The sequence below is a fragment of the Pteropus vampyrus genome, unplaced genomic scaffold (assembly GCF_000151845.1).
Source record: "Pteropus vampyrus isolate Shadow unplaced genomic scaffold, Pvam_2.0 Scaffold192, whole genome shotgun sequence".
NCBI lineage: Eukaryota > Metazoa > Chordata > Mammalia > Chiroptera > Pteropodidae > Pteropus > Pteropus vampyrus.
The window spans coordinates 1,807,573-1,827,530 of record NW_011888973.1 but is presented as its reverse complement, the minus strand read 5'-3'; the positions used below and the strand labels follow the sequence as shown (position 1 = coordinate 1,827,530).

Below are 19,958 nucleotides of genomic sequence, written 5' to 3'. Positions count from 1 at the left end.
CACATGAACTGTTTAATCTGGGGACTTTTTCAAGTATTTCTTGCTTTTTCTTTCAAGTATTGTATCTCACTTTATCTAGAGTCAACTCCCAGGAAATTCTGTAAATGGCATCAGAGACTTGAGTCACAGATGCTGCTGATTGCTCCAAAATTAATGCTTGAGCCTCAAAATTAAGAGCGTATTACTTACACAGGGACTATCTTAAATCCCTTTAAAACAGCAAGATTCAAGGAAAGAACTGGTCTACCATACACCGTTTTACTACTTTCAAGAACATGCAAATGTTTATACTCGGACTCCCCAGTGACCTCGTCCAGCAAGCTCCCCTCTGGTCCTTAACATGCACGTTCACGTCCCCTCACACTCAGACCCCAGCAGAAAGGCAGAAGAGGAATAATAATGGCGAAACTAAGAGAATGAAAATAGGAGTAAAAGATACTGAACAAGATTTCAACCAGTGTGTTGCATACGGAGAGGAGACGGTGGTTGGCAGCCACCTGCCTTAGCGGATTCAGTGGGTGATGAGTGAGGTTGGCCGCCTCGTGGAATTCAGGCAGGCTCAGGATGGAGGCAGCAGTGAAGTGCGGAGCTACACACGGGCAGGCAACTGCAGGTTGGCCAAAAATAAAAATCCACTAGGAAGGGTGAAAAAACCATGTTACAGAAATCTCCCCGAAAGAGCAAGAATAAGGCCGGAGGCTCAACCCAGCCGCTCTAGAACCTTACGGAGTTTCCAGAAAAAGGGTGTGTGGGTGGGGCAAGGGGCAAGAACTGCAAAGTATTTTCCGGTTTGCCACAGCCCACCAAAGCATACTATCGCGTAACTTCAGAATGACTAAGAACAAAAGAAAACAAGGAAACAAATCAGAAACAAAACCGCATCAGATTATCAACATTTGAACTAGAAGCCAGGAGCAAAGCATTCAGAATTCCAGATTTTCCACCTGGAAATTTCTATCCCAAGGCAACGGCCTTAAAGCCTCATAATAGCTGACCCTCCACGCAGCCCCAGCCTCGTTCCTGAAAGAAGTGTTCCACGCCAAGGAACCTGAAGACGTGGGGTCCAGGACACGTGGAATGCAACCCACGGGAGGAAAAGCAGTCGGGGGACGGTGGTCTCAGGAAACAGCCATGCACCACCAATGAGAGGGAAATCGGTTTGTGCGGGACCTGGTATCCTGGCGGGCTCTGACCACGTGGAAAATGGATTCGGTAAGTTTTAGAGCTACTTGGGACTGGGAAGAATCGGCGTACATAAAACGAAGTTAACCCCTGTGCAGAATGCTGTCTGGGAAGGAACTCTAAGCACAGCGAACCATCCAGTTCAGGGACGAACACAGAAACGTGGTCACTGCGACGCAAGCAATGCTGCTGACCGGAAGGAAAAAGGCAAACGTCTTCACCTACTGGAAACTGTCAGAGGTCTAAAAACGATACGCTAAGAAACAGCTGTAGCGCGCATAACCTCGCAATCTAACACCACGGTGCTAGGGAATCACTGAGGGCTGACTTTCCTCCGGGGCTGAGCCAGGGGCTGGGCCAGGACAGAGCGGGGAGCAGTGCTTTTCAGCCTGCAACTATTAACCCACGTATACATCATCACTTTAATCACAGCTCGTTTTAATATGCATGTGTGGAAATTAAAAACTTAGGAAAACACTGCTTGCAAATCTCTTTTCCAGGGTTCTGACCTACTGGGAATGGAGAGGTGACAGCGCAAACCGCAGCTCTAGATGCCACGGCCGTTTTCCACAACACTCTCACCTCCAGCAGCGACAGTGACACCACAGGCCAACGATTACTTTCAACAAGGGGTCAGTCACATTGGACTGTCCAGTTAGTGGATGTGGGAAGACACTGGCTTGGAAGACACACATGGGGTGGCTTCGATACGTCTCTAGTGCACACTGTCCCACCCCTCACGCGCCTTGTCACTGCTTCCTGCACCGATACCAGCGAAGCATGTGAATTCGAAACTGCAGATGTTGCCTGTGCAATGTAATTTTAACATAAACTTTAATAATGAAGTCCTAACGCACTGTCACAATGCTTACAACTTTTCTGTAAAGCGAAAAACCGTCTCACCGGGTCAGTCAAGCAGCAATGGTCTTAGAAGTCAGTAACCAGAATCCCAATGATGTATCGCTATATTTTTTTCATCTATTTTCCTATTTCCAAACATACAGAGTAAGGTATGTCTCCCGACCTCTGTACCCAGCTTGGTCATTCTGAACCCTGTGCCTGAAACCTATAAATGATGTTTCTTCTATTAGAAAAGGAGCACTCTTAGTGTGAAAAGATCTTTATTTCAAAATAAAGAGCAGAGGTCTTATACAATGGATAAAATTAGTGTAACTGCCCCCCCACCCCGAGGTCAAGGTTAGCGACCTTTCTGGCTGTGCTAATTCATCTCGGACACCGGACCCACTGAGCAGCCTTAAGTGTAGCTGTAAGGTCTTACAGTATACTTCCCTGTGTTGATCCCAGTGACAAAATTAAAATTATTAGGTTCCATTTAAAAGTAAACACAGTAGCTTTCCCAGAAGAAACAGCTCCGTAAACTGTATCCAGAACTTGTCTCAGCTCTTGAAAACCTTGTGACATCTGTGTCATTATAATAATGCAACTGACGACCACAGTGTAAGACATTTAACGTTGGCTAATAGTTTTCTTATCATGAAATACCATATTTTTACTCTCTTCATAAATAGAAAATGACCAAACATTACAATTTATTCGTGTTTGCTGATTACATTTACAGAGAATATTCAATAATCAGAACTCACCATCTGTAATACTGTACAAGTAATATAACCCCTGCTATAAAAGCTATCTATTGTGACCGAAGATAAAAACTGTCTCGAGTTTAAACACATCAGAAATCACAAAAGGGAAACGCGAAGGGAGCGAGAAGGGTCCCGGGAGGGAGCGAGAAGGGTCCCGGACGCCGAGGGCCTAGAACTCTCCGACGTCTGCTCTTTTATCGCGGCACTTGCTCCGAGCTTTGGTCCGCGCTTTGAAGGCTGCAGAATTATACAAATGCTGCAAGGGGGAAAAGGGACAGGCACGTGAGCCGTGGCGACCGGACGGGAAGAGCCACGAGCCCACAAAGGAGAGGAAGGGACTACTTCGACCCCGTATTTTAAATGTTCGTAACACACTCACACCAAATGAACACACGTAACAGTTCTCTACATGAGAAAATTCCAATGAAAAAATTTTTAAAAAGTGTATCAACACTGAGTCTGATCAAGGAAAAGTGAAATTATGAATGTAAAAAATGTCCAACCATGCTGTAACAAAAAAATATGAAGTTCCATTTTAATGCCAACAAAATCTTAATAAAAGTATAAAACTCAATGCTGTAAAATATGCAACAGCTACATGCTTGTACCCATTGCTAAAAACAGTTCAAAATGACAGAATAACTCCGGAAGGTCATTTGGCAGTATGTATCAAAAAGTCATGATCCAGCCCTATACTCCAACGTAAGGATTTGTTCCAAGAAATAATTCAAAAAAAGTATGTACAAATAATATTAAAAACCCAACAATGAATGATGTGGTCATAAAAACGATTAAATTTAAAGATTCTATAAAAATATAACTAAGCACTCACACCTACCAGGATGCCCATAATCGAAAAAGAGATTGACAAGTGCGCGTGCGGACATGGACTGTGAGGGTGCGGCTGCCTTACAGAAGTCTGGCAATCCCTTCAGGAGATAAACTCAGACCTGCTACGTGACCAGCAAGCCCGCTCCGAAGTGCACACCTAGAAGCACCGAAAGCAGGTGCTTAACAAGATCTTGGACATGAATGTTCACAGCAGCACCGTCCATTACGAGTGGACCCCTCCTAGATGCCCGCTGGCTAATCAATGGGATGAGCGTGGGGCGGCCACGTGGCCAAATGACGCTCTGCCACAGGGAGGGCTGGAGCGCTGACGCCTGCTGTGACGCGGGTGGACCCGTGACATGTGCTGGGTGCAAAAAGCCAGACGTGAAGGGCCACGAGCTTGACAGCTCCAGAAGGGGCCAAGCAGAGGGGCAGAGTCAGCAGCAGAGGACTCCAGCCGCTGGGGCGGGGTGGAGGGGGCAGTGAGCGCTTCACGACTCCACGCTCCTTCTGAGGACTAAGTGGTGACGGGTGCGCAGCACCAGGAATGTGCTAAATGCCTGCAACCCTGTCAAGTAGGCTGATTCATGTTACGGGAATTTTACCTCCATATAAAATAGATAATTAAGACATTTTAAATGTGAAGTGAGATATTAATTCCTATGTAACGTCACATACTCTCTGAGCCCTTCAGTGTCCTCATTTGTAAAATGAGTCTGGTACTTAGTTATCTGGTACCAAAGCAGCACTGAGTAAATTATTTATTCTTACGTATAAAAGGAAACAAAAAGTAAAAGTAACTTCCACATTAAAACAGGATTATGGGTAAAAAGTCTGCACTCCCCCCATGATAGTCCCTACACCTGGGTGCCGTGACTGTGCCTGCGTCACGAGGCTCTGCGACCCCACAGACACAGCAGAGCACCTGTCACCCGGCAGAGCCGAGGCTCCGGCTCCGCTCTCTCTGGTGCGTTAAGGTCTGTTGGAAACAAAAATAAAACCCACCCTTTCAAAACGAGAAATCTTCATCGTTTTAAGCGTTGCAGCATCAAGCATCACCGGGGGTCCAAGTTCAAACACATTGCGAAGGAATTCATTTGACTTTGGTAAAAGAAAAAGGTGATAAGGCTCAGCATCACATCAGCTCTTTTTTACTACATAAAGTGAAATCGATTCATTAAAGTTCTGTGGAGCTTATACATGTGAACTTAAGTCACTGATTTTCTTTCTCTGTCACATGAGAACAAATTTTCTTCTGAGGCAGCCATGGGCCAACTATTTGTTTTCACGCAAAATATGAACGATGCTCCACTGGACTTGAATACAAAACAAAAGGACAGTTTTATTTGTATTTAATTTCACTTCCAAAAGTAAATTTACTGTTATGTATCATGGTGAAAGCATTGTGTATTCAACTAACATCAAATGCCAATTAGCTACGTTAGAAACTGCTTTCTGGTTTAAAAGCAAACAGAGAAGACCTTGGCGCTCACCTGCAGGTGGTACTGCATCCCGGATCCCAGAATCTCCTTAAAGGTGTCATAGGTGTGTTTTTTGACCCAGCAATCAATATACATGCGTTCAGGACCGAATTTAACCGTTTCTGTTGGAAAATCCCGTTCCTAGCCAACAAAAGAACCAAAGCTATCAGAGGAAATAAAATGGTCTAAAGAGACTCTACATAAATAATTTCTAACTAGACATACACGTGAGAGGAGTGAACGATGTGGGTTACACCGACACCTCCGCCCCAAGACGCGCATGGACCGAAAGCACCGCTCTGCGTGTGCACCGTGGTGGGCGTGGAGGCACGACTCAGTCTGGATAAATTTAGTGGCAAAACACTGTGAATGTTCTGAAATCTCAAAAGCGCTCAAGAAAATTGAAGAAAAAGTCTAAAGCTGCGTCTGGGAAGGGAGGGAGAGAAGGCTGCAGGGCGAGGCACAAGACGAGGTGCCCCACGAGCCAGGGCTGGAGCCGAGGGGAAGCTGGGCTCTGGAGACGGGAAGACGAACGACCGACCGAAGGAGAGGGCCAGGAGGGACGGAGCAGGCCCACCCGACCAGGAGGGGCACGGCTGAGCTCAGGATTTCAGACGAACAGTTCGCCAGAAGACAATTTCTGAAGTGTAACCACGGGAGCGGACAAACACACCGTAGGGTTTTCCAAACGGTGACAGGCCTTGGGAGGCACCACTCTTTGATAAATCACGAAGGTAGAATGACAGCCAGGACGAGAAGGGATGACCACCACGGACAGAGAAAGAAGGGATGGGACTTCCCAGGCACAGCCACTCCTGCGCACCCCCAAACCCCCCCCCCCGCCGCCCCCGTGTCGACCCCGCCCCTTCTCAGCGGACTTGGGGCACAGGGCGGCACAGGGCCGGGAGAGAACTCCTAAGGCTTTCCCGGGTGTGCCACTCGCCGGCTTTTGACTCTGGCAAGTAACTTAACCTCTTTGGGTCTGTTCTCCTGCCTGTGACACGGGCGCCTCTGCCTCACCCACACGAGGTGTCAAGGGGGTGAGACAGAGCGAGTCTGTGGAGCACTGCAGGCCCTGGTCTGCCAGGGCAGCTAGGAAACAAGCAAGCAAGCCCCGAACAGTGGATTCTCGTTCAGAGAACACTCTGGCACTCGGGAAGCGCTCTCTACACTTGTCCGCAGCCTCCCGGCTCCTCCCCGAAACCAGCGCCTCCCGCCCCCCCAGAGCGAGGCTGAGCATCTCTCAACTGCCTCAGCTCCCAGTCAGTCCCTGAGCTTTCAGACGCGCCTCCCCGCCGGGTCCTTCGCCACGCGCTGTCTCTAGCATCTAAACCGCTGTCTCTAGCATCTAAACCGAACAAAACCACCAACCCTCCCGCGACCGTGACCTTCCCACTGCAGCCACACTGTGAAAAGCACAGCAAGATGCGCCACCTCCGCTTCCTCACGCTCACTCCCCGATCTGCCTCAGTCTGGCCACTAACGCTGCTCTCGTAAAGGTCACCAGTGGCCTCCTAACTGACGGATCCAGCCACACTCCGTTCTTGCTCCCGCCCCGTCTGCGGCGTCTGGCCTTGCTGGAAGGCAGCAGAGCACAGCGGGCTCAGAGCGCAGCTTCACTGCTCGGCGTTAACTCTTCCTCTGGTGCCCGTGCTTCCTTTAAAAGACGATTCCATTTGCTAAACGCTATCACGGGCTTAACAAAAGAAAACTGCATGTTAAAGCACCTAACATGTTAAACGCCTGCTGATCTGAAGGACACATGAGCTTCAAGAAAGATTTTCAGATGAAAAGAAATAATGGGGCGGCAGCAACCACACCACAAATGGAAAATTCTCCTCTGCAGCAGCTGAACAGCCTTGGCTTTAAAGACCCATCAAGGAAAACAGAGAAAGCTGGGTTCCAATGACAGAATGGACAAAGCTCAGAGGGCGGGCCTTCGGCAGGTGCGCCGACACAGGGCTGGAGCGAGAGAAGGCAGTCGAGGAACTGAAATCCTGAGATGAAGAGACGCGGGGGCGGGGCAGGGGAGAACTGTGAGCAAACGGGGCTTTCGATTTTAGCAATGACTGACGGGGAGGGGCGAGGGGCCCGGTGAGCGGTGACACACCAGGATGCTACACGTCCGTCTCAGAGGAAGGAGTCTGCGCTGCTGACCCCTAAGACCCACCACCCAGATAGGGTGCATCCAGCCTGAACCCCGGGAACTGGGTCTAATTCTGAAGTCCTGGGACACGTCTCTTGATTTTATAGTCATTTTCTTGAGTAACTATAAATTACTCCTATATCTGACTTCTCTGGCCAACAGGATCCAAACACAGGAATAGTTTACAGATATCCAAGAATTCAGCTTGCTTAACTTGGGGACAGCACCACACTAATTAGAAGACAAATAAAATCAATTCTTAATATGGATGTCTGCTCTAGTTAGGGATTTTTTTGTTAAATTATAAGATCCAAAGTAAATATAAAATACCACTATAATGCAGTTAGCACTAACCAAAATTAGACCCCAGAGGATCTCTAAACTAATTTAAACCCTAGGCTTTACTTTTCGAAACAGATTAAAATGAAGGAGGAAGTTTTCAGGCGGGCCTCGTGAGTCACTGGAGCATGTCGAACATGGATCCGGGGGCCTTGGCATCTCTACTTTTTAATTCCCATTCTAAAATTTCATGTGCATGTCTGGCTGAATGACTCTGATACACTTACTAAAAGAACTGCCCTTTACATCCAAGAAATACTTTTACGTGGACACACGCACACTAAGCAACTGCACAGACTGCGGTGCTGGGGTAAGCCGGCCGGCATCCCAGGCTTTCTTCTGACCGTGCGTTCTACGTCCTGAAGGTTGCCAGGGAGACTGAGCAGGCCAGAGGATCACAGAAGGGCCTCGAGCACCGCCTATGACTTTAGACGGCCTCATTAAAACACCGGACTTTGTTGTTCCAGTTTTTAGCAACCGGCCTCCCCAGGGCGATCACAAACGTCTTTGTCTGAAGGTGCTGAGGGGCAGGCAATAATCTACTATTCACAAAACACTATGCTACATATGTATACTCTGAGCGCTGTGGCTTAAATGATGGAAGACCGTCAAGGTGAAATGCAATTCTATCACTATGAATTTTTTTTACATGTCGAAAATAAATTTTTCTTTGTAAAAAAAAAAAAAGTTTTCATTATTGTTGTTAAAAACCCACTCAGTCTGAAGATGAGAAAATTAGTTTGGTTAAAGGTGAAGTTCAATCACAAATGACCCGACTGTCAAGCCCGGCCGGAAACAGCCCGATCGGCCGGAGCACGACGGGGTCGAGGCCCACCTCCACCGCCCGCAGGACGTCTCGGAACACCGAGCGCTGCTTCCGCTTCTCCACTTTGGCCCGGTGCTTATTCCCATCTGTGGCCAAAGCCCTGAGCGTGTGAGTCAGAGACTCCATGTCTTCGTAAAAGAAGTCCTGCGGAGGGAAAAACAACGCGGTTCAGTGTGTTCCTGCGCGCCCCCAGCCCCCGACCCCTCCTAAAGCTAACGCAACTGTCCGCCCTGGAGAGTAACGGCAGCTCTGCACAGGGCTTGGCTCACAGAGACGTATCTTTATCGCCACGCCAAAATCCAACCCAGAACCCCGACAAGGCGAGACGCTACAACGACCAACAGACGCCCCCATGCAAGCGTACCCAGATGCCTGCAGCAAACGGATGCTGCACCCCGACACAGTCGACACATTACCGGGGTTCAAAGGCTCAGGGAGTCAGACACACACGGAGCAGTATAGCTTCTACCCTTTGGCTCCCCCCAGGCCCAATGCAGATTCCCACAATTCCCAGTATTCTTTTTCCACAAGTGCAAGTTATCAGTAATGCTTTCTCAAGCACCTAATTTCAAATTTACTGGCCATATTTCAAATAACCAATAAAGCATTTATATCGCAGGCAACTCAAATGATTACATTAAGATATTTTAATCCCTTCTGGAGGGAAGCCACAAAACATATTACTATTTGCCATTACCTTGAATTGAGTATGGGTTTTCTTGTAACAGCTTAAGTGGCTACGCTTTTACAAAGTCTCTGTATTTTGGGTGTTTTTATTCCCTAACTACATTTTACAACCACATTAGAAACTAAAAGATAATTCGAAGTTATTCAGTTAGCCAAAACTAGGACAGACCCTTATAGAAGCCAGAGGTGAGCAGTTCTAGTTATTAATGCCTGTTTAACCTTTATTTTAAATTAGCAGTAATAATTACTTAACTTATCCTATTAAAATAAGCTCTTATTCTGGGAATTCTTCAAATTATATAGCTATACAAATGTATAAGTAATTTCTTTTAATATCTAAAATGAAAAAGCTTATTATACTAGTGGAAAATGGGCTCGAAATTAATATAATAGATACTCTAACTTTTAAGTACATGAATTTTTTTTTATTGTCAGTATTTTAGAAATTGTGTATTATCAACTGTTGTAACATATTTTCTTCAAATATTCCAAAATTCGGCCTCCCATGTCTGAGTTAGCCCGAGCCAGCCCCCTGAGGATTTGCATCTAGAAAAGCAATTACCAAAGCTGACGAGGTATTAAAACACATCAGTTAAGTTAATCTCTGTATTTAAATTTCGATAAATTTGATTCTATCATAACAAGATGGAAATAATTTTACTTGTAGAAACGAGTACATTCAGGCACTGGCAGTTTTCTACTCACTCCATTAGAGACAGAGAGAGAGATATTTTTATAGTAGTCTAAAAAAAATGTATGGAAGATTTAAGCATACTTATGGAAGAATAAACCAAAAATTTAGAAAACTACACAGTATCTTAATTTGTTCTAAGAACTGGGAACCACTACCAGCAGTTTTTTGACAATTATACCTCCCATGAGACAACTGATTATGACTGGAGCCACTTCTGGTTGTCACCTCCAGGAGCTGGAATCTAGTGGGCAGAGGCCAAGGATGCTGCTAAACATCCTACGATACACAAAACAGAGCCCCCTTCCAACAACTTATAATTATCCAGTCCATATATCGACAGTGCTGAGAGAAACCCACTGTAACTGAGCTCAGCAATCAATAAAAATCTAGTTAACAATCTGAATCACTGAGGTCAATAGAGTATTAACTTGGAAAAATAAACATTAAATATTAGGAAAATGTCTCCATAAAGTATTTGGGGTTTAAAAAGAAAATGTAAACTGTAACAGAAATAATAGCATCCAAAAGCCAATGTACTGGTGATCTGGATAACTATACAGAAACACTATACACTCAGGAACAAAGAAAACCTGAACCCATCGATAATACAAAGAAAGCAGCAGAATCATCACCATACAACAGGTGTATGCTGTCTACCTGCAGGACTTCCCATCAGGGCAGGTGGGGGTGGAAGAGGGAAAGCTGAGAAGGTGCGATGTCACTATGCTTTGGTATGTTTTCCTGAGCTAGCACATGGCATGGCCCCAAGATCTATAATTCTGCCCACAAAATAATCTTGGTCTTCTTTTCGGTTACCCTCAAGAACTCATAAAAGGCCACTAAAAGTCTGCCAGAGAGGGTGACAGTCAACTCAATGGACAATTAGTGACAGCCACCACTCCCCCTGCACTTACCACGTGCTCTCAGCAACCCTAGGAGGTAGCTCCTACCACCTCCTCGTGCTGAACACGAGGGTGCCGAGGCACAGAGAATAGGCCCAGCGCCATCTGACGAGTGAAGCTGGAGACCAGAGCCCACCCAGGCGGCGTGGCCGCACGTGCACCCCCACCTACTCAGTCACCTAGCAAACACGGGCCTCACCCAAGAGCTCCCGCTGACTCCTCAAAAGCAGCTCTGAACAAGGAGCCATCACTACTTCGCCAGCTCCCTCTGTGAGGCCTGAAAGCCAGCTCTCCACAAGGCTTTTCCTAAGTCTCGCAGGCAGAACCCATCACACTGCTAGAGTACCCAGTTGATATAAAGTCATAAAATAATTACGTCAGCAAAAGGCTCTAAATAATTCAATGCTACACGTTTGCCACAAGGACCCAAAGTTAAGTCAATGCCTATGGATTCATTAACCTTGGTTTAATTTTTTGAACATCCTATAACCACCACTCCCACCCTCTACTCTGACCCTGTCCACTCACTCCATTCAAAAAGCTTATTTCCTTAACAAAAGCAAACACACAAAACACCAGGTTCTACTTTACAACCCAGTTCATTACTGTCCTAGACAAGTCCTTGGTCAAGTGAGACACGTGTGGATGAGGTCTCTTGGCCATCTCACATGATGTCTTAGGCCAGAGAACATTAAGACGTGTGGGTCGTAATATACTTTGTGTATACAAATTTAAACAAATTCAACAGGTATCAATTTAAATTGCATTAATATTTCACTATTAAGATGCATTTCAAGGAAACAAAATTACCATTTCTAACCAGTGGAGGAACGTAAGATAAAAACTGGGACATCTGGTTAAGGAGCCATTAACTAGCTCAATAAAATCAAATCGAATGCTAAACTTGAGTCCAATTTCTCACATGATGAGAATCATCAGCTACTGACAGCTGTAACAACTTTTCAGTGCTACCTGCTATCCTTCAAAAAAAAAAAAGGGGGAGGGGGCGCATGCTAAAAAAGACAACTCCCAGATAGAAATTTTAAGAGCCTGTACATTTTTTCAACAGTCTGAAATCATTCACTGTTGAATAACTGAACTGCAGGAAAGTTTCATTCTGGAAATACAATCTTTCTCCTTAAATTAAAAAGCATCTAGTAAGTGATCCTAAGTTCACAACAGAGGTCACAAATCAGGGTGACCAAATGTCCCAGCTAGACTGAGGGCTTTCGGTGCTAAACCGGGACCACCACCAGGACGGTGGGTCGCCCCCCACCCCGGAGCACCTGAGAGAGAAGGCAGCAGCGACGCCCACGAGTGGACCGCGGTGGGAGTGCAGAGCGCAGGCCCCACCGACAGGCCGTGTCCGCTTCGGCCAGCGGCGCAGAAGCTAAAAGCAGTGGCTCAACTCATCTGATCCAAACCTAGGCCGACTCAGCACCCGTCTGCCTGACATTTACTATCAAGCGTCCACGCCTGAATTCTCTCTCCCGTCCGAAAAACCCAAGCAGACCCGCACAGATCAAACCATGGGGCACAGAGCGCACCCCAAAACGTCAGTTGCACAGATTGCAATAATTAAGTACAATGAACTTCATTCAAATGCTGCTCTAGTGGCACCACTGGTTTATGCTCTCACGAGTAATCACATCACCACCGCCAGGAAACGGGCAGGTGACCACGAGGTTCTTGAACTGGCCATGTGCCGACATAGCAATTCTTCACTGCGAAGGTGACAAAAGAATAAACGATGGTCCCTGTGACAAAAGCTCTCTCCTCCTTCGACTCGGCAGACACTTACACTCTCCATTCCTCTGGCCAATTCGAACAGAAGCGCCAAAGATTCCCCAGCAGCTATTCTCAGGTTCACGTCATCGGAAGACAAGAGGCTTGGCAGTTTGTGGAAATGCCTAGGAAACAGTCCGTCGTTACTACGCAAACACAATCAACGTCAGTAACGTGCTTAGAAAACGTGAAGTGACGAGTACGCACATCTCCAGCCTTTTCTTCACTTCGCTGACGGGGCACACGGTCAGCAGCAGCGTCCACGCGAGGAGCGCACTGACCTGCAGCCCCGCACCGGAGGCGCTGCCCACGACACGTGTGTCCTTCTCTTTGAGACAAGACTTGGTGAAGACGGTCTCCAAACACTCCAGACTCGAATACAGCTCCTAACACGTGAGGATACGAGATGACATGACCGTCTCAAATTAGAAATGACAAGGTAAAGGGAATTAAAATGCTTTCTACTCACAGTAATGTCGTCTGTGGCAATAAAAGAGCAAACGCCAAAGCAAGTCGCACACTGAAAGGACAAACAGAGTAAACAGACATTAATGTTTACCACTTTCTACTAATCCTACATCTTCCCGCTTTTATAATTCGATTTGAGAATTTTCCCAACTACGTGACATTAGGTCCCAAGCACAATATTAACCAGAGAGAGACTATTCGGTTGAGAGCTCAGGGAAGCAGGCCTGGCCCAATCCCTGCTGCCAGGCGCACAGCACGAAGTCAGGAAAGTCACTCCATCTCTCTCGGGCCGGCCTGCCCGCCTGCAGTTGGCAGATCACTTCAAACTCATTTCCAGCTCAAAGACAGAGATATGTTTGGATGTTTGAGATAAAGAAACCTACTCTCTCCATTAAAAACCTTTTAAAACATTGTTAGCTCCAAGTTTTTAACCTCTTAAAATCATTCATATTCATGTACACTCTATTATGAAAACTTCTAAAAGAAAATTAGTTCCAAAAAATAGCAAACAGGAGAAATCTCATAAAATTTAAATAACTCTAAAGAAGGATTCCGATTTTACTTATTTGGGAACATGATGAAAAGAAACTGAGCGTCTTTGTTGGGGAAACACGAGCTACACAGTGAGGGCGTGGCAAGGTCACCCAGGTACAGCTTACCCCACAAAGTGCTCAGAATCCAGTATCTGCAGATAATCTGCTTGCGCCATAAACTGGAGCATCAGTTTTCAGAACATTGCTCTAATTAACCACATAAAATCAACTTGAAATTGTGAGATTTCGTTATTCTCCATTTCCCTTTTCTCCATATGTTGTCACTAAAATTCCCTCATGCTGTTTCAAGTACCACTGAAACTGGAGTCGTCAAAGCCACCACTCACACGCCCAGGGTATCCTGGCCAGGCAGAGCGATCAGTTCGAGCCCTTATACTTACAGTCTGCCTGGCCTGGACGCTAGCGGCTCCATCGCAAATTATTTTCTTCAGGATCGGTCCAAGAGTTTTTAAAACCTCTTCACTTTCAATTCCAGGGCCCAGCTGGATACAAAGAACAGACGCTAACGCTGCGGCTGCACGCTGCTCATCGCTTTTACCTGTGAGAGGCCAAGAAGCAACCATGACATTTTCGGTCGACTAACTTGTTAAGGCAGCGATTTCCCAAGTTGGTTCCATTTCCGAATATGCGCTCCCATTTACAAAACCCATAACACATGTGCTCGGAGCTTTGACAGAGCCATGAACCAATGAGATTCAAGAGCTCAAAGTCTGCAAACTGACCTCGCTCAAACCCTAGACACACCGCTGATTAGCCAACTGATCTTCAACTAATTGCTCACATGCTCAAAACAGATTTCCTCATCTGTAAAACTGAGACTAATGCCTACTTTAAGAGGGACTAACAGTTCAGCAAAATAACGCGTTTCCAGCCCACCTGACATTCCCAATGCTTCCTGCACCCACAGACCCATGCTCTGGGAGCCTGAATCACTCTCTCCAGCCTTTCAGATGTGCATGGCCCACGAGGTAGACCAAACCATCCCAGTTCCTCACCCCTCCCCCACAATTTTTAAAACTAAGACATTAAAAGTCAAGGATTCTTTAACACCACAGAAAACATCAATATAAAGGTAAATAAAAATGAATTCCTTTGAGAACTGTATACACTGAAGGATTTGGGGAAATTCTGAACTTACGTCGTTATCTGAGAAATTAAAATTTTATAAAATATGCAGGTTGAAATGGGATTTTTAAAGGTCGCCTAGTCCCACTACCTTATGAGACAGCTTCCACGTAAACACCTTTAACAAAGCCACTGTGCTATCAAAGCAGGCCGGCTCTGCTATTGACTGACCATACCACGACAGTTACATAACCTTCGGCCGGTCTCACGTTGCCCAGGCCTTTCTTTGTCACACAAAGAGGAAGGTGGACCAGATCAAAGTTTTCCCAACACCCTTTGAGATAAAGCTTCACCTGCGGCAAAATGAGACTAAGGACACAAAACTAATCTCATTCAACCTAAAGGGATGTGTGGCTTCCTACGTTTGTGGTGCTAGAAACATTCTGTTTAAATAAAGTGATGATGATAGTAAAAGGAATTCTTATAACGTTCTTACTTGGTAAAGAAACTACGGTGGCAGTCCCAAATCTTTCTAATTTTGGTGGTTCCTAAAACTGAAAAGCCTGGTAATACTAGACTTAATCTTGAAGGCCTTTCTTTACTCTTAAAAGTTCTATAATTTTAACAACATGAATTCCAGAATCTCCATTACAAAGCTCTAGAATTTAAATATTCCAAGGAACATCTTGAATACGATGTCATCCACAGGTATGATTGATGTTTTAAATAAGTACAAGGAAAAATGAGCTAATTTTAGAATAATGAAGTAGGATGGCTTTTTAAATAATTCTTTTGTTGACACCTGACATAAGCTTTCAAGCCTTTCTCATATACACGAATGGAAATCACCCTTCTGATATAACAAAGGATGATAGTCACGCCAACCCTCCCTAGTTTCAGGCTGTTTATTACGTAAATAAAAACAAAGCTTCTGACAAGTCAGGGGTTTGAGTTTTAACAAGCACGGAGTACTCCTCAACAATTCTAAAGCTATACAACTGAGCCAGTCTTCCAGTGCCATTAACATGTTATTGCAAAGAAGGTAGAAAACTCCTTTTTGGTTCTGTGCCTCTGACTCAAAAACAAGGATATTACCTTTTTTCAGGCAGCGTTCAATGCTATCAGTTAAAGTCATTCTTCTTTCCAGAATGAATTCGTAAAGCATTTTTGAAGCCAGTGCATTTTTAATACCTTCAAGAGCTGCCTGCCTCGTCTTCGCGCTGTTTAAAACAAAACGTTAAGAGAAAGAAGTTCCAGTTGGAGTGTACCATCCATGACTTAAATACTTATCTTATTTCTCTTCTCAATTTTTAATAGATTTTTAAAATATAATCAAGTTCTAAACATTTTTAGTAACGTGATTTTCATCTACAACTCACTTATTTTACAAAAGATTATAAGCTGCTTTATATCACAGCATTTTTATTAGTTTAATAACCACAATTTTAAATGACTACACAGTATTTTATAGTCTCAATGTACAAGAGATGTTCTCTCTCACATTACACGTTTAAAGCAAATTCACATTTTTTAACACTACAAAAGTCTAGAGTTCAAGTTTGCATCTTTTGGGCCTTTTAATTCCATTTGTTTTAAGTCACTTCTAGAGCTACTGGGAAGAAAACTAGCTTTGAAATTTTTCACATCTGTAACCAAATTAGTGAACACAAGCTTAAAGAAAGTTTAGTTGTCCTTCCTGGTTGAAGATTAACTTTTAATTCAACAAATCAAGCTCAGTTATAATCAAATACAGTTCTGTACTATTATGCCATAACAATGACTAATCTGAGTCAATCAATCTAAATTCTACGGCATGTTTCTATCCACATTAAAAGTCCAAAGGAACAAGAAACATTAATATCATCCAAAGTAAACAAAGCAAGCTTTAGAAACACACAGTTGAATCAGAGAACTGTTCACATTATTCAGATCAGGTGGCTGCTAGAATAGCCCAAAATGAAGTTTCCAGAGCTTCCCACCTCTTATCCAGGGTCAGGTCAATGAACCCCTTCAACTTATACTCCAAGTCTTCTTGAGTTCCCTCCTCGTCGAGGATTTCTGGTCCTAAGGAATAGCATAAAGCATCCAACCGCTATAAGTTAAGCAGAGAAAAAGCAGATGGGGAACACTACTACTAGTATACCTAGCTACAAGAAATCCTCCACCTAAAACATCCTATACCTAATCCTCCACCTAAAACATATTATACCTAATATTGCAAACTGAAATTTAAAATGCATACCAAAAACAAACAATTAATTAAATTAAATGCATACCATCTTCAGCAAAACTGGCGGGGTCGCTGTACCCACTGCAGTGGCTCATTGTTTCAATCGAGGCATCCTCATCACTAAATGGTTGAACATTTCGATGCTGGCCACCTATTAGGTAAAAGGTGGAGGTAAATGATTTTGTTGTCATTTATGCAAATATTTAGCTTGGGAATTTTCAAATTTACTGATGCTAAATCCAGTAAAACCCAATCTTACTTAAGAAAACATTATTATGTTACGAAGGAACACACTTAAATACTACTAAAATAAGTCAATTCACCTAATACGTACTTCAGAGCATCAACAATTTGCAAAACGCATCCACTTCTGAAATATATCAATCATCTAACAGGCAGTATCGGTTTACAAAAATTGGTATTACAGATGAAAACGTTACTCTAAACCATGACTTCAAATCATGAGACAATGACTACAGATCCAGAAATAAAGTATGACGTCACAGAGCATCATAACAACATAAATGTATTTTCCAACGAAAGCGCCTGGGCTTAGTAAACACTAAGTGGTGAATGGGTTAGTCTTTAGGTTCATGTGTTTTATGTGAAGGGGATTTAAGGAGTTACAGGATGGTAGTTTTAAAGATAACTTGAATTGGGGGGCGGGGGGGAAGCCTTAAAAAAGTAGTTTTGGCATTTGACATAACATAAAAGACTGTTAGACGAATTAGCTTTAAAAGAGAGGTTCTAATATAACCACAGTCTACTAAAAAATAAAATCTTTTTTAAAACTGGACTCTTTCTCCCAACTTCATTAACCTAATAAATCCATATTTTTAGTCATTGTCATTTCTAGTCACTGCTTTTTCTAGGAATTTCATATTAACATTCATGAATCACATTGAGCACTGAGTTAAAGTAAGTCCTAAATTCTGCTCCAAAAGTGACCTTCAGTCACCTGATTTACCTCTGAGCCCAAGTTCCTTATCAGTAAAATCAAAGATTGCACCAAATATCACTAGGCCCCCGTGTTCAAACAGTTCGTGACATTTATTGCTGTAAGATAGTTTTAAAAAAATCTTCGAAGTTGAAGTCTGTTGCTGTTTTTTTTTTAATGAGGGATTAACTTTTTTTTTTAAATCAAAACAAAGAGAATTTAGCAAATTTTTAAATCAACAAAGGCAAGCAACCTTCAAAAGTGCTTGCTATCCTAAAGGGAATAAGCTGTGCCAATCAACAGTAAAACATGAAGAATAAGCAATGAAGCCAAGATCCCAAAGTTCTTAATCCGAGTGCTTAGGACAGGAGTAAACGAAATAAACAAAGATCTATGACATCATACTCTATTTCTGGATCCATCTTCATGTGTTTTCATGATTTGAAGTCATGGCAATAGTTGAGTAATCTGATTAACTTTTACTAACAGTGATTTGATCAATTGATAATTTTCACTTTTTATGTTCAGCTTATTTCTAAACTGTCAAAAAGAATATTCCTATGCAGGCTTTACTCAGCTCCCTTCTCCAGGGAAAGAAAGATTTTAAAAAAAATCAAGAAAAAGAACCCTGTGCAAATGCCTGGTATCTGTTACATTCACCTACCCTCTGACCCTAAGCACCATAAATGGGGTGGAACTCTCGACACAAAGTCCTCCTTTCTTAGAGGGCTTACTTAACAAGGCTTTGTTCTTCCCTAAAAATGCTCTCTTCAAGTGTTATAGCAAGTATGCATACTTGTACAAGAGGTCAACTCATTAGAGTCCTGGAACCTTCCACCAATTTAAAGAATAATTTAAATGGAAAATCCATTTAGAAGCTGTACATGTGAAGATCTCAGTTGAATCCCATTTCCTCTAGATGTCATTTTAAAATACCAATAAGGTAAGTGGCTTGTAAGTTAGAAGTGTCTGACAATTTTCCAGCTCTTCTACTCAACTATTATTTTTATTTATTGAATAAGTAGTACCTTCACCTGGAACCAAATTTAAGTCTTTTTAAAAAGTAAAACCACCCCCCACGCTTTCCAGAGGCAAGCAAAGTTAGTAAGTGCCAGTGTAAATTTCCAAAGATACTCAAAGCATATACAGTTTTATAAACTAATCAAAGAATTTCTTTCCAATTTCTTATGTATACATATACCTCTTCTACTGAAAATAATCAAAAAGGCAGCAGCAAGAAGGCTGATGAAAAGTAAGGAGCCTTGAGGTAAATTTGAAAGACCACCTGAGGTTATTCTGTAAATTCCAGGAAGGAAGCTAAACAGGAAGCTTCAGAAGGGAATAAAGATTTGTGATTCAAGGAAGCCATTAGCAACATCATTACAATTTTCAAAAAGGCTTTAGGTTGCTACTCCTTCATTGTTTCAACAAAAGGTAAATTTAAAGAATAAAATTAACAAGGACTTTTAGACAAAATACAAATGTTTACTTCAGACAAAAAGCTGAAGCACAGTTAAGAGTGAAAAAACTGCATTCAAAACAACTCATTTCCTATCGTCAGTTACTAAATGTTTAATACATGATCATAAGTTTTTCTCCTGCTAGAAATCCTATAGGAAAGCTTTCAAAATGCCTCTTTCCGATCTTTAACAAGAAAACTGGCCTGTACTTTCTAATGAAGGCAGGCATATCATTCTGGGGATCAGAGCGGCAACGGTGTTGACAAACACCTAAGGACCAGTAGTATTTCCGATACGATAACGTCTGAAGATATCCCATACTTAACGTCAAAATCTCAATGACTAAATGAGATATCCAGTTTACTTTAATTCTCGGTTGGAGTTTAGTGTGGTGTTTCGTAGGGCTTTGCGCTGGAAGTTCTATTAACTAACACTAATTCAGTTAAGCACCCATCCATCTTGGAAAAGCTTCAGCTTTGCAGTGAGGAGACAGAACACCTAAACTTTTGGCCAATTGCAACCTGAGCTCCCACCACACCACCGGGCTCAGGGCAGAGAGCCTACGGACGGCAGCACAAAGGAGAACGTGGCTTCTGCCCCCGGCGAGTGGGGAGTCGCCTCGTCTGGTCACGGTGGAGCTGGGGGCTCGGTGTTTCTGCAGGTGCCAGTCAGAGGCAGGAACAAAGCCCATGGTGGGACGGTGCCCCCTGCCCGGCCTCCAAGGCCCGCGCCCGGCCAGGTGGCCAAGCGGGATGCACAAGGAGGGA

General features: G+C 43.8%; 1 protein-coding gene and 1 long non-coding RNA gene across 3 annotated transcripts in view; one reads left to right on the top strand and one right to left on the bottom strand.

Annotated features, from left to right (window-relative positions):
• The window catches only part of LOC111746515, a 7,169-nt gene extending 5,135 nt beyond the window's left edge, over positions 1-2,034 (top strand). The window contains exon 2 of the long non-coding RNA XR_002783150.1: positions 1,683-2,034. This is a non-coding gene — a long non-coding RNA (uncharacterized LOC111746515). The remainder of the gene's footprint in view (positions 1-1,682) is intronic.
• Positions 2,035-2,286: 252 nt separating this feature from the next.
• IFRD1 (interferon related developmental regulator 1) lies at positions 2,287-19,937 on the bottom strand. 2 transcript variants are annotated; one of them, XM_011371490.2, is made up of 11 exons: positions 16,841-19,936; positions 16,544-16,628; positions 15,660-15,784; positions 13,880-14,037; positions 12,947-12,997; positions 12,685-12,863; positions 12,494-12,602; positions 8,419-8,553; positions 5,111-5,239; positions 4,623-4,718; positions 2,287-3,042 (listed from the first exon to the last, which is right to left on the bottom strand). In XM_011371490.2, exons 1-11 carry the CDS (start codon positions 16,983-16,985, stop codon positions 2,956-2,958), a joined length of 1,299 nt encoding a protein of 432 aa, XP_011369792.1. In that variant the 5' UTR covers positions 16,986-19,936; the 3' UTR covers positions 2,287-2,955. The 2 variants fall into 2 exon arrangements, with proteins under 2 accessions (XP_011369792.1, XP_011369793.1); XM_011371491.2 differs by lacking the exon at positions 4,623-4,718 and having other exon boundaries at positions 16,841-19,937.
• Positions 19,938-19,958: the final 21 nt, after the last annotated feature.

Coding starts and splice junctions, on each gene's coding strand:
- IFRD1 (XM_011371490.2), bottom strand. CDS start 16,985: ATGACAACAAAATCATTTACCTCCACCTTTTACCTAATAGGTGGCCAG. Junction 12,998..13,879: donor GCGTCCAGGCCAGGCAGACT/GTAAGTATAAGG, acceptor TTGTCCTTTCAG/TGTGCGACTTGCTTTGGCGT. Junction 4,719..5,110: donor GGATGCAGTACCACCTGCAG/GTGAGCGCCAAG, acceptor CTTTTACCAAAG/TCAAATGAATTCCTTCGCAA.